At 39.9% G+C, this 13,796-nt stretch overlaps 1 protein-coding gene across 2 annotated transcripts; it reads left to right on the top strand.

The window, feature by feature from the left end:
• Nucleotides 1–5,301: 5,301 nt before the first annotated feature.
• On the top strand, nucleotides 5,302–7,190 carry RB195_026361 (uncharacterized protein; the record flags this gene model as incomplete). Of its 2 annotated transcripts, none has more annotated exons than XM_064214876.1 (3): nucleotides 5,302–5,440; nucleotides 5,499–5,653; nucleotides 7,098–7,190. In XM_064214876.1, 3 exons carry the CDS (start codon nucleotides 5,302–5,304, stop codon nucleotides 7,188–7,190), a joined length of 387 nt encoding a protein of 128 aa, XP_064070757.1. The 2 variants fall into 2 exon arrangements, with proteins under 2 accessions (XP_064070757.1, XP_064070758.1); XM_064214877.1 differs by having other exon boundaries at nucleotides 5,374–5,440.
• Nucleotides 7,191–13,796: the final 6,606 nt, after the last annotated feature.

Raw genomic sequence — 13,796 nt, 5'->3', positions numbered from 1 at the left:
TTTTGGTGTAAAAGTGTCTTCAGAAAACACGGATTATCGAGCGGTCTTTAGAAAAATTCTAAATGCACCCGTTCCATTCCCCATCAACATATTGTTTGTACGAATCCAGCACTACTGGTCGAGTCATGGCTACGGCAGCATTTTCCTGACAACACACTCGTTTTGCAGAAATTATCAACTTCCTTTCCTCTTTGAGACGGTTTTCCATCCGGAGCACTTTTGCAAGTTTACGCTGCTCAGTAGAAGAATTTATGGTTTGTTAACTTTTCTGTTGAAAACCGCTTCCTATTCTCATTTTCATTTCTGATGTCACACACAGGAAGTTGCAAAACTTAAGTGTATTTTTTTTGGAAGAGAAACAATAGCTGCCGTGATTAAATGACTTTGACTTTCTTTCCCTAAAGCCGCGATAAAAATACAAGGTGTTAGCAACTTTTTAAAAAGATGCTTCCTAGAAGTATTAGGTTGTTCCACATTCAAAGTCTACGGAAGCAACTCGCTAAGACTCTTTAATTTTGTATCTTTGTATTTGTATTTGTACTTTGTGTCTAATCCTTGTGTTCATGCTCCTTTTTCAGAGGAAAATAGAAAGAAAAATTGGAAATCATCCGCAGCTGCCGCCTCTCTCCATAGGATATTTGATGAAATTTCCACTCATAACATGTCTACGGTTAGGATGTGTATGTATGTAGTGTACGAGCTGAAAAAAGAGAAAACAATGCTAGTTCATTCAGACTGCGCACATTCAAAAACACTACACGGTTCTCACATTCCACGTGAGAACATTATTTTGCCTTTGAATGATAACACTTACGGATGAAAGTCATTTTTGTTTGTTCTTCGAAAGATGCTATGCTGTTGCCCGTCCTTAAATAGATATTGCTATCTCTTGTGTTGTTTACTAATGCCAAAAATGGAACTAGAACCAAAGTCTCTTGTTTACTACCCTGTTTTAACTTTTAAAATCGATTTTCCGTTATTTTCTCAGCATCTAAAAATGATTCAAGGAGAAACGGGTTCAAGGGAAATTGTGCAGGTTAAATAGCGCACAAGAGGCTACATAACAGATAATAAAACCGCCAAAACGATTAAAAAATGATTAAAATAACAACAAATGACTCCATATATAGTCATTTTTTCTAGATGCTTATCTAGGATGCCTATTGTAATATTTATAAAACTTCCGACCAAGAAGCTATCTTTTCGATTTGTGAATGAACATGGTTGTAAGGAGTTCGCAGCAAACTCCATATTTTCTTGTCGTAAATTATTGCACAATTGCTGAAATCGCAAGGAACAATGCGGCTGTTCTATAAATCTTTCTATAAAATAAATTCTTCTCTTTTCGTCCTAAATTTCTAAATTTTCAAGTTCTTCTATTACTGTGAGTACAGAGAATCTCTCTCCCTATCACCTTCTTTTGATAAACGTTTTTATTTTATTTTTTGATGGTTATATTGAAAACAAATGAGACCTGTTTTCACAAAAAAAATTAGGGTTTCCATCTGCCACATACCTTCCACTCAGCTTCCTGCATACTTGCATATTTTCTCCCCATTTACATTTCTATGCACCATGTCCCTCAGATCCTCTTACTTCCGCGTCACCGTCGCGTACTTAGCTTTACGGTTAAGTGTATCCGTTTCGTATCTCATTCAACACCACGTTTGAAAGCAAATTGTTCTTGTTCAAAAAGATGCTTTAGTCCATTCTATTTCATTTGCTGTAAATCTACTGTAGGAAGGAAATGACGGTATCGGCGATGCAAGGAAATAATCTGGATGAAATCCACGAGGAAGACTGCATCAATCTTTAGTCATTGGTTTGCCAACTCTGATATATCAGATGTGTACATCCATTGTTTCGTCATACGTTATTTCTCTTTACTGAAACAGATTTTTTCCAAATTTGTTCAACTTATTGCACTGTTCTTTTGAACCACCTGCCAATTCTTGTGGATTACGACTCGATTACGGTCATTCAAATACATTATGAACCATCACTTACTGCAAAAAATAGTGGTATCGATGATTAGTCCATTACTGTCTTTGTCTGCGCAAACAGAAAGTAATTCTCGCTCACAATTCATTCTCAACTCACTTCATTCATTCATTCATTCATTCATTCATTCATTCATTATTATTATTATTATTATTATTATTATTATCGTCATTATTATTAATGTTTACATAATTCTAATAGCGATTTTTCGCTTTAGAATAAATTTAATAATAGAATAATAGAATAATAAATTAAGAATAAATTAAGAATTAGAATAATAAAGAATTTAATAATAGAATAATAGAATAACAAATTTAGTGATTTTTCATATTCATTCGTAGGAGAAACAAAGAATATTGCGAATACTAGAACCGAATAAGTGCCGATGAAGAATCATATTGTTTAGCTTCTAACAGCCACGTTCACCCAGCTATCGATGCTCTTTGGTTTCTTTACGTCGTTTGCAATTTGTACTCGTCCTCCCAACTTCTACTACGACAAATGCCGCAGAATCTCACATGCATGGGAAACCGTACTGCTTTCTTTATCCTCAAATAACTTCTACTTCTCACACTCGTTCTGACCTTACTAGAGATTGGATTCGTCAGAGCATGGGCACTCACTGTGCATTCAGCAAACAGAATATGGTTTTCTGAATCCCCCAAAATTTGCTGATTTCACACATTTGCTGCTAGAATAAACAGGTGAAGAGCGTGCTTCGGGTTTTATAAATTCAATCCTGAGAGTTAATAGTTGATCACATCTGGATTAGAACTCATACTTGAGAGCGCATGGAGAGGTCACCTTCGAGAGATGAGCGTGTGGGCGATCTATTTGACGTCAAAGCTATTTCCGCTGAAATGAATCTGTTTGATATGGGCGCATTACTCTGCACATTTTATCGTGGAATTCGACGTCTCGTCCAAAAAGGGGAGGGTGGTTATCACTGGCCACACCCAATAAACCTTAGAATAACAGCTCGCGTACACGATAGTTCCAGACTGGTGTCAGTCCCGCCTTTTAAGCGCTGCTTCATCAGTCCTGTCTCGAACCAAGGCCACTATATTTTGCACAATTCCTGAGAGTATTTATAGACTCATTTTCTTTCACTTTCTCACAAAGTTTACTTCAGCTATTTGCGGATAACTTATAAATGATCACTTACTTAGTGCTTCTTTTTCTGGGTGCTCATCACAGCTCATAAAGTATGTCTGCCGCAGCTTGATGGAGTGGTTTTTGTTAATTTTTCGTAGTGGGCTGCGGTAAGCCATCTACTTCTACAAGTCCTCAGGATTCGAACTCATATATTTGTTGGGCGAAGACAGCATGTTAGAAGCATATTCTATCTGTAGTTTGTGCGAAACGGAGTTACGAATATATCTTCTTTGGGATCTAATGGAAAACAGTTCATACAAGCATTTTCAGGAGTATTCATTTTAGGTTCTTTTGTAATCGTAATTTTGCTGGAGCGTACTTGTATCAACACCTAAGTTTATGATCAAAGAAAAAAACCTGGATTCTTACCAGCATAGGCATTTCCTTTCTCATTATTTTTCCATCGGATTTTCAAGACTTTGTGCAACTATTTTTTGCTAATTTTTTGATCTCGGACTTTCTCGCCTGCAATTTTTTTTTTATCTTGGAGCTCATTTTGGAAGAAGAGTGGACTTTGATGTATCTTCCATTCCTTTATCATTCATGCGAGGTTAGGACGGACTTCGTTTTTCTCTCGAGCTCTGTTTGAGGGAGAAAGGATTTTGTCAAAATGGGATTCGGAAAAGTTTGCTCAGACCAACGCGCATCACCTCTATTGTTCTCATGAACGCTCCGGAACTCAAATTCAAACAGTTTTTTTCAGTCATTAGAATAAAACGCTAATTTTGATGATTTTTCTGCAGAAAAAGTCACTTGACGTGGTTCACTTCGCTTAACACTACAGTTTATCGAGAAATGCGAGAACTGCTGTTCATGACGGATGAAGTTGCCAATCGAATACCTGCCAATTTGGAGAAAAAAACCAGAAAATTTATGCGTCTGAGCCTTGAGCATTGCGCCTCCACCTAGTTTTCTTTCTTTTCGCACATATGCACTATGAAGGCATAAAAGGGTCATAAAATTTGGTTTTTGCAACTGCTATGAGGGGAGTTCTATGAGGAACTCCCGTAGACGACTACAGTATGCCACTTACGCTGTAAAAAGTTTCAAGGCTATCTCCAAATCCTCTCTTCTTGAAACCTCGGCATTTGATAGCGATAACGAGATTTAGGTGAAACTTTTTTTTTGGCCTGACGTTTCGACAAACTCGTCTTTTTCAAAGGCCTGAAAATGGTTCGAGGTCTTTGATACCATGCATATCCCATCAAACTCCTCCTCTCTCCTCGCCAACCCCTGATATTGTTCCAAGTACACCACGCAAGACCTTAAAAGAGAAACAACTGACCAGTTTCAAATTTTCACCTAAACCTCGCTGGCATAAGAAGAAAACATAAATACACTTTCAAGGCTATGTTTAATGTTTTTGATGGTTGTCAGGGCATGGTCAGGAACAGACTGTCCTAGAGACGCCACTGAACTTCTTTTTGAACCATTGATTTTTCTTTTTTTTCGCGCTTAACATATGATAATTTCATTTTTTTTTATCTAGGAACATTCTTTCTCCGGGTCCCAGAAGTGCCCGAGTTACTGAAGCAGCATGAACACTTTCTTAGTCATATTGTCCGTTTTCCCGAAAGAGGCAGCATGATGGCATGGCATTGAAGGTTGATTGCCACCAGGAATAAGTGCGACTTCGCTCCAAGCTTCTAATACTCTTCTCGCTTTGTTTTTCACAAAACACTTTCATAACATACAAACAACGAACAACTATTTTGTGTACAAACAGTTAAAATAATTGCATCGTCCTGTCTTCATATTCTCCTGGGGCAGAAATTTACTGGAAGGAAGGCGAGATTCCTTAGACTCATCGCTTTCAATCATGAGATGAAAACTCCGCACCATGTAATCTTTTTTCTGCTAATCATCCATTCTTCATGACTTTCTCTTTTATTATTTGCTGTTTTTGTCCTGCCTATTTTCTTCTCTTGCTTATTTTTCTCAGCTACATTCCTTCTCAACGGTATTGGGAGAGTTCTTGCAATATATGTATTTGTAAAACACAAATTTGAGGTAATGTCTTTGAACCGATGGTCACAGTCCCACATACTATCTCCACTGTGCACGGTCACCTATTTTTTCGCATCATAATCCGGAAATTTTGTTTGCCTACCGTGTTTGAGCGAGTCCTCTGTGATTTAGGGTTCCATGGGAACTTTTGCCGCCCTCCGTTCTATGTTGAACTGTTTGCTTTCGCGACGACCTTTTTTCATCATTTCTATGTTGCTGCTTGTTACGTCCCATCACGCTATCGCCTACGGAGTAAAGTATCATTGTCGGAAAGTTGGTGAGTTTCTCAATGTGGTTCTTATTGTCCCTAAAATCGTGAGCTACACCCTTTTTAGGAGCAGAGGAGATCATCGACGAACGGGGTTGTGAACTTATGATTTTGAGAGTGAACCGATGCAGTGGGCACTGCCTTTCTTTCAGCTTTCCAAACCCCATTACAGGAAGGACCTCTGTACATGCTAAATGTTGTCGAATGACAGATACGGAATGGGTTTGTTTTTCTGCTGATTCTTTTGTAATATCTAGATTTTTCGGAGGTAGTCATTTGAGCATTTCATAGGATGGATTTCAAAAATAAACTATATGAGAAGGGCCTCTTCGAGAGGCGAACCCATATTTTGTTCGAAGATCACTACTCACGGACAAAGAAACATTCAAGCTTTTCAGCGATGTATTTTTGAGTGCAGGAGTGTTTTCTGATTCTTTGGGCCAGTGTTTTTCTAGAATAGCAGAATTTGTGCTTTCGATTTGTAATTCTGCGCGCGATTTGAAAAATGAACAAAGGTTGTTATTTTTAAATACTTATGCTGGGCATCTCCATTAATAATGGAGACAAATGGCTGAGATTTAAAGCGAAAAGAGAAAAAGAGCCTTTCATAATAGTCGGCTATTATTTTGACCTCTACAGCTGTTCTCGAATTTTCACCTCATGCTTATAAATTCTAAATGAACCCTGTTTTATTTCGTTATATTAAAGTAGTTCGAAGGTGGACACATAAGCTGTTTTGGATCCAATCTCCATAAAATAATCTGTAGATTATTTTATTGAATCCAAGTCATCCTAATACAATTCTTGCCTCTTTCCGCCTTCCATATTTTCTTTTTCTTGAGATTAGTTAGAATTATACTAATCTACTCTGATTGTGTTGGGGCAGCCGAAAATCCCATATTCTTAGATGACACATGGACCACACTTTCTGCTAAATTCTGAATATCGTGTCAGCGTTGAATCGGCTTCTTTCACTGCACAACTGCTTTACTGACGCTTCTGCACTACCGCCAGTCAGTTGTCATCGCGAAGTTGAGGTTGACGTGAAATTCCGAGCGAAATTAGTCCGAATTTAGTCAAGTTAATCATGTTGATGTTGTTTACACTACCGCTAGGAAAATTAGACGAATTTATTTGTTAGTGGGTGACAATATCATTGTTAGGATGTGCTTCAACCGACACTACTTTGGTTATGTATTTTTATTTAAGAGAGAAAATTTGTCTTAAAGATTCAAGAACAAAACCCTTAGAACGTTCGCAGACGTAAAGAGATCGTTGTAGAATTGCTGTGACTTTCACAAGTTTTAGCGAGAAATGTTTATGTTTCCTCAATAGTTCGAACGGGCAACTTCACTGCAAGTACCGCTCATAGTAAAAGTAGTAAAAATAGCGGACCAGCAGTTCAGTATAATAATAATAGCTCTCCGCAGTTAGCGACAATTTTGTATATTCACGAATTTCTTAATGAGGCTACATTTCATAATTCTATGATAAGAATTTATAATCTTTCTGTTGCAAAGAGAAGGGAAGTTATTTAGGTTGTTCACTTAAAGTACGAAGGTACAAGTACATACAGTAAAACCGCATGTACGTTCTTTGTAGCATCATAACAAGTTTCTGCTACAGTTCTAGATTCCATATGAAAGCAAATAGTTTATAATTTTAGGTGAACACCGAGTTACAATGCGAAGATGGGCCCCGTCCGATCAAGATACCGAGCGCGGTGCAGTGCGAATGTTTCGACTGTGCAATACATTAAGAACTTTAAATAAGCACTAACCATTGCCCTCGATGAATTCGATACTCCTAACGTTTTCAATTCTGATCATGTTCAACCATAAGAGCTATTGTGTTTTTGGAAAATGACGCTAAACGCTTACATTTGTAGAATTTCGCCAATATTCACTGTTATACGGGCCAAATATGTGAGCTTTACCCGACGGTATTGTCCGATCTCAACATTTCTAAGATAAATAATTATAGTGTTTATTTGAGTCTGGTCCTATTTGTTTCATTGTCGTCGTCAATCACTCACTCGCACTTTGAAAACACAATGTCGTTTCAATTAGAAAGGCGATATATGGAAGTGTTACAAAGCTAGAAGGCCTGCATCATTAACTACCCACATCCATCTTGAATAAGGTGGGTCCTTTCGGCCCTGCCTGCAATTACGTTCTGGTGACGTGTTTCAGCGACGAGGGATCACTTCCTATTGACATTCACCGGCTGCTGATAGCCCTCTGGTGTTCATTTTCGAGCAGTAGGAGGTCGAAAACAAACAAGCCAATTGGGACTGGTCGAATTTCGAGCAACGATGGAATGAAAATTGAATGGGGTAGAATACGTGGAACAGAATTTCCAAAATATATCAGTAGTATACAGAGTCACAGAAAATTTTTAGGAAAGTTAAATTTGGTCTCGACATTTAAGTAACGTTTTCTTATGCATCTCAACAAGAATCACCGGGAAAAAATTGCAGACAGTGCAATAGAGCAAAGAGTCGTGTGGTCGAAACGTAAAATTAGATTGTACTAAAACAACTCAAAGATACTTTTTTTGGTACATTTTATAAATTTTTTTTCATATAGACGTGCATTCTCTTTTAACATCGTGAATCATGAATGAATTCAATTTATTTGTGGTGAAAGTCCCGAGCACTTTTTCCAATCTTAAAAATACACACAGTAGCGGCGAAAAATGTTGGCAAAGTGTTTTATGCCATTCAATAGAGAATCTCTCGGTCCAAAAAAGATTGTGTTCTGATTTTTTAGTTCTAGTGGTCTCCGTTTTTTGGACCAATAAAGTGGAGTTTCGAGTGCACAAAAGTGCACATCTTCGAAGCGATTTGCTTTTTGAATGTTTGTGTATACTTTATATTTAAGCAAGGTCCTAAAGCCACCGAAGCTGCTCGTATGATTTGGGCTGTGTGAGTAACATCGTAGACTATGTTATTGATCTACTGGTATCCATTCGTTTCTTGTTTTGGAAGGCTGGATAGAATGATTTTTTTTCAACACGCAACAAGTGGTCGAACAGTTCGAAGTTCATCATTGAAGTCAGAACTCCACTTTTTGTAGTGTGAATATCGTGAGCGTTCTGAGTTCTCAACAATGATCCTACCTGCACACACAGTCCCAAACTTTAGGAACTTACGCACTTCAATTAAATCTACAGAAAAAAAAATTACACGTGATGTCGAAAATGCTCCATCTTGCCTACTTCATGCTCCTTTTGAATTATACGAAAAAACAAGCATCAGTACAACCAAAAGATCAGAACAGTACTAGTGGACTAGTGTGGACTGCAGAACTCATTCCTGAAGGCAAACAACTTCGGCAAGACATGATTTGTTCCTCTTCTTCTAATGAAAAACTGTTCTTAAGATTTTCTTCTGTGAAGATACTGTTGGGAAAACTTCTAATCTACAGGTTCGCATGTTCTTCCTCGTTCTATTATCAAACCTACCACAAAATATAATTGACAGCCAGAAAAGCGCAGATGGTTCTCGCTACCATCCTTTCCATTCCTGAAAAATTAGGAAAATCTTGAGTACTAAGACGTATTCGTTTAAGCCAATATTACTTTGCGAATGTGCACTCTAGAACACTCAAGAACATGAATCTAAATATCAGTTTGAAGCATAACTCTCTTCTAATGTTTTTACCTACCTCGCATTTTCCATGTATGTTCATGAAAGATGTGGTCTAGCGAGTTCGAGAAGTGCACCTTTTATAACTTTCGTCACACTTGCTGCAAAACTTCAATTTCCCTCTTACATGCTAGTACGGCACACATCTGCGACTATGACCGAGCCTATTTTTGTCGCTTCCGCTTCTGTACTACAATGATAGCTTGAGGACAATTCAATTTAAATATTCGGGAATGGTGTCAACTCTCACGAGGCGAGAAAGACGTGGTTCGGCAAATTTAAAAATGACGACTATTTCTTGCATGATTATGAGCGGCCAGGTCAGGCACTTTATGAAATCGACAATTTGCGGGACGCTGTGCACCACTCTGCCAACACCAGGGGAGTTAACAACTACGCCTGGCTTGCACCGTTCCACTATTGTGCGTTCCCTAGCGAAGGTTCGCATGGTGTAACAACTAAGTCGACGAGGACGTCACGAACTGTCGGTGATCGAACTTACGATAAGGAATAAAACATCTGCTTCTATCCTTTCTTTGCGTGAGGGAGAAACGGTGAGTGCTGGGCGCTCCTGCACAAAGAGGAAGTTATTAGCGCTTAGACCTGATGTGTCCCCTCTCGCTAAACGTGACCAATGACAGGTTGCAGGAGAGCCAGTGCTTGCCAGCGATTCTTCAACCTTGTTATACACCTGACCTCGATCCTCTGATTACTGGCTCTTCAATCTACTCCATCGCTTCCTGGATGGAAAGGAATTCTAGGCTAAGGCTAAGGGCAATGTCAGTAAGGTGGTCAGCGGTTTCTCCAACTCCTATTCACAGTCCTTCTGTAGGAAGGGGAATAAACTCGTTGTTCCGGCGTTTGCATCGAGTGATAGATAGGTGTGGTCCATAACGCTGACCTTCAGGTTTGGTTCCCCTTGAAAAATTTACAAAAAGTGAAATTCGAAAGACGTGAGCGACAACCATTTACAAAACTCAAACCTGTTATCCAGTCAAATTACACGAATCTCTCATTACATTCTCTTGAATGCACAACAACCCTCAAAAAGGTACATAATTTAAGAAAATACTAATTAAAGGTTAAACGGTACGAAAAATTTTCTCTAAGGAAACCTCTCTATTGCACACCTTAGTCACTTGATTGCAGACCTCTGGCCTGAACCGCGTGTAGGGAAGCGAATATTATGACTCAATTTTGGTACACCAAAACCATGGAGTTGATCCTCTTAGCCACTTGCGAACCAGGATAGACACAAATTCGCCTTTGGTCGTCTACTCTGAGACGTGCCACGAACCGTCAAGGATTTCTCTAAATGAAAGGGCTCTGTATTCTTGTGATCTGTTCTATTCATTTTACTCTAATATAGCATCGGATCTAGTTGCACAGCTTGTGTTTGTTTTTTTTTGTGTTTTTTGTGATTTCCTGATGAAAAGTAGAAGGTCTACCTGCCCCAAATAGGAGAAATGGAATTTAAAATCGACTGGGTGGTCCTCCTCTAATGTACTACGCTATATTCTAAACTGATTAGGATCACGGTCGTAGACAGAGTTAAAATTTTGTCTCAGAGTTTCAGGAACTTTGGAGAATAGTAACGAGGCTTTAACCACGCATCTTAACTTCCACAATTGAAGACAATAAGAATTCGGGAACCTCGATCTATGCATTTCGACTCAGATTTGAGGGCGAAAATGGTTTGCATGCAGGTCCGAATTCCTGTTTTTGACCAACTAAATGATCGGTTCCAGAGGTGGTCACACGATTGTGGTCTCGAGGACCAGATCACTCAAGAATCCTATGGAGAAAATAGAGACGCGAAGAAATTCAGACTTGGGTAATTAAAGTGTGCTTTAGAGAACCTTTCTTTTTGCGCTTGCCAACCGTTGAATCAAGTTTCAAAGCTTGTAGATATTAAGTGAGCATTGTGCCGTCTTGTGGGCCTGGCTATCCGTGGTGTTTGATTAAGCGAATGACATTTGAGCAGCTGAAGGTTAGTGTTTCTTCACTGCTCAAAAATGTCAATATCTCAAGACTGGTTGCGATATGTGTGCTGAGGTCAATATTTTTATGCCAACGTCACTTTGTCCTTCTGGGATAACCTCCGTTGATTACCATTCTCAGAGCGTATCATAACGGTGGCGGTGATATTCGTTATGCCCTATGAATCCTGAAACTCCCCAAAAAATATTGAGTCTCGAAAAGAACTTAATCCTTTGAAAATCTTGAAATTTGTTGAGCTGCGCTGTTCGAGAAAATACTTATACAAGCGTTGAAAGAGAAGATGGGTATAAAAGCGAGACATTTCAGTCAAAGAACCAACAGTAGATTAAACTTTATTTCACTAGTGAGTCGGATTCTGACAAACTTGCACGTATGAAGAGGGAACACGAGAAGAAAGATGTCCGATGCTTTGAGACAAAGTGACAAAGTGGCGTTGCGTAGGCTTTGTAGCGTTAGGTGAGTTAGTAGCGTCGTCTATTGTCTAAAAAAATGAGAAGGTGGTGGACTTGTTATTCTAATTTTCCTAACTAGTTAAAGCAGTGTGGAGTTAAATAGTTTTTTCGTACATATTGGTAGATAGCTCCGGTTTTTTTTTGAGTAGAATCAGAAAAATGTGCCATGATCATATAAGAAGCATCAAAGCACTGCGTATGAGGAAACCCAGGAGGACCAGCCCACAGTCGGTAAAAAAGATAGGAGCAAAAGCGCGAAAGCAACGATAAGAATGCCAAGGAGCGTTTTGTACCAGATACAGATAATGTTAAAAATGTGGTAAAAATTGGGCCATTCGATCTCATGATATGTCGTACTATTTCCATTTAGTGCGATCGTTCGACTTTCCTTGAATCTTGGCATAGAGATTGCAACTTGTCGATAGTCCAACTTAGGAATAGCCAAGATTGTTAACAAACTTTATTACGGCTAACGTTTCGGCGTCGTCGCCTTCGTCAGAGCCTGGAAAGTCAGATCATTTCCATTTATGATGTTTCTCATTGGGATATTCAGGGTGCCGACATATTTCAAAACGCCAGAAAAGATGAAATACTGGGTTGTTGCACCGCAAGATAAGGAACAGTTGAATTGTCGCGCTGAGTAGAAGTTGAGTCGTAGTAAGGACCCTGGGGCTTCGTTCGCGCATGGTCGTTTCCGCAAAGGGCTTCTTCCAGCGTTTCCACATTCGCTTCGCATTTTGTTTGTGCTACTTTTGAGCAGTGATATCAACTTTGCAAAACGCTGTTCTTTATTGTCCATTCGTCGTGATGTATGAGCATTGAGAAAGTGTCGTAGGTGTCATTAATGTTGATGACAAATTCCGCGGATATCGTGCTTGAGTTTTGCTGTGATGGTATGGTCAAATCGTTGACCGATAAATTCCAAGAGGCGGTTTTGAGAGGGAGTTTTCGCTCAATATTGCTGAATTTTCGTTCAATGGGGAAGTCGGAGCAATGGCATTTAACGTTATTTTCAGCTGCGTCACAATGGCAGTCATCTCTTAAGATACATTGAGCAGAAGTGGCATTTTCCTTAGATATACAGGGGAGGTGTGGTCTCAGTGTGGATGTCCAAAGGGCGGTATTGTGGCCATCGGTGATAAGGGCGGTGTTCTAGGACGGTGTGGGTGGTATTAATAATAACGTCATGGTAACTCGGAATGAAAGCTTGATCGGTATGTTGGGTACTGCTGTTTCCACAAATCGTTGCGAGCTCTTGCAGGGCTGCGTCGTCTCGACAGTGATTTCGAGTTTTACTTGCTCTGACCATTGCATGCACCGGAACGCTTCGTATACTATTGGTGAACGGTGTGCGGCATATGCGATAGAGTAAGCACCCTGAGGTGGTGTGGAAACAATCACATCCCAACCCGCTGCAGGATTCAAAACCTCATGTACGTCCGGCAAACTGGTCTGCCGCGTGTAGTTCTGGGATGAGGCTGAAGCTAATGGCGTCGATACATTTTCCTTTTACGCATGAGCCCATGTGTAGGGAGGTCGCTCATGTAAAATAGATCGTCTCTTGTTCGCAGTGAGGGAGGGGGGAAGACGTATATGTAGTCCCTTCCATCGCACACGAATGTTGGCGATAAGTGTCGAATTAGGTGTCAATCGAAGGCATGCATCGCGGTGGAAGGTGTTTGTCTGTGAGTGCTACATGATATTGTTTCTGGCCATAACAGGTCGTACACAAGGTTGCGCTAGCAAGCAAGCCACAACTGCCAACGCGGGGGAGAGAGAGGGGGAAGACGTTTGCTCCGACTCGGCCGCCGTCGTGAGCCTACTCTTCAAAAGAGTATGAGGCATAATTTGCACAGGATGCAAATGAAGAATCCCAGAATTGCAGTTGCACCTTCGAAAAGAAGGCGGATTGGCTACAGAAGGAGACCACCGGCAGGCACTCTGGATTGAATATTACTGGGGTGCAAAACCAACAGTCGAGATTGTCGCAGAAGTCCAGTGTTGGGCAAGCGGCTGTCGTCGTGGACAACTGTTGTTCCGTATTCCATTTTAACATGATCACATGATCGTGTAAGGTTGAAATTTAAGGATTCTCCAGAGTCAAGTGGAATTTGCAATGGTTATCGGCGCAGATTTGGAGAGTGTTGTTAGCTGTGGTAGAAACCAGGACGCCGTTGCTTGTACAGGTGATTTGCATGTCTCTTGAGGATTTAGATGCGACGGGCGTCAGAAGAGACAAAAGCATAAGATAGAAAAGAAACCA

This window comes from Necator americanus, chromosome X, assembly GCF_031761385.1.
Source record: "Necator americanus strain Aroian chromosome X, whole genome shotgun sequence".
Classification (NCBI taxonomy): Eukaryota; Metazoa; Nematoda; class Chromadorea; order Rhabditida; family Ancylostomatidae; genus Necator; species Necator americanus.
Note: the sequence above shows the minus strand (reverse complement) of the source record. Positions and strands in the feature narration are given on the sequence as shown.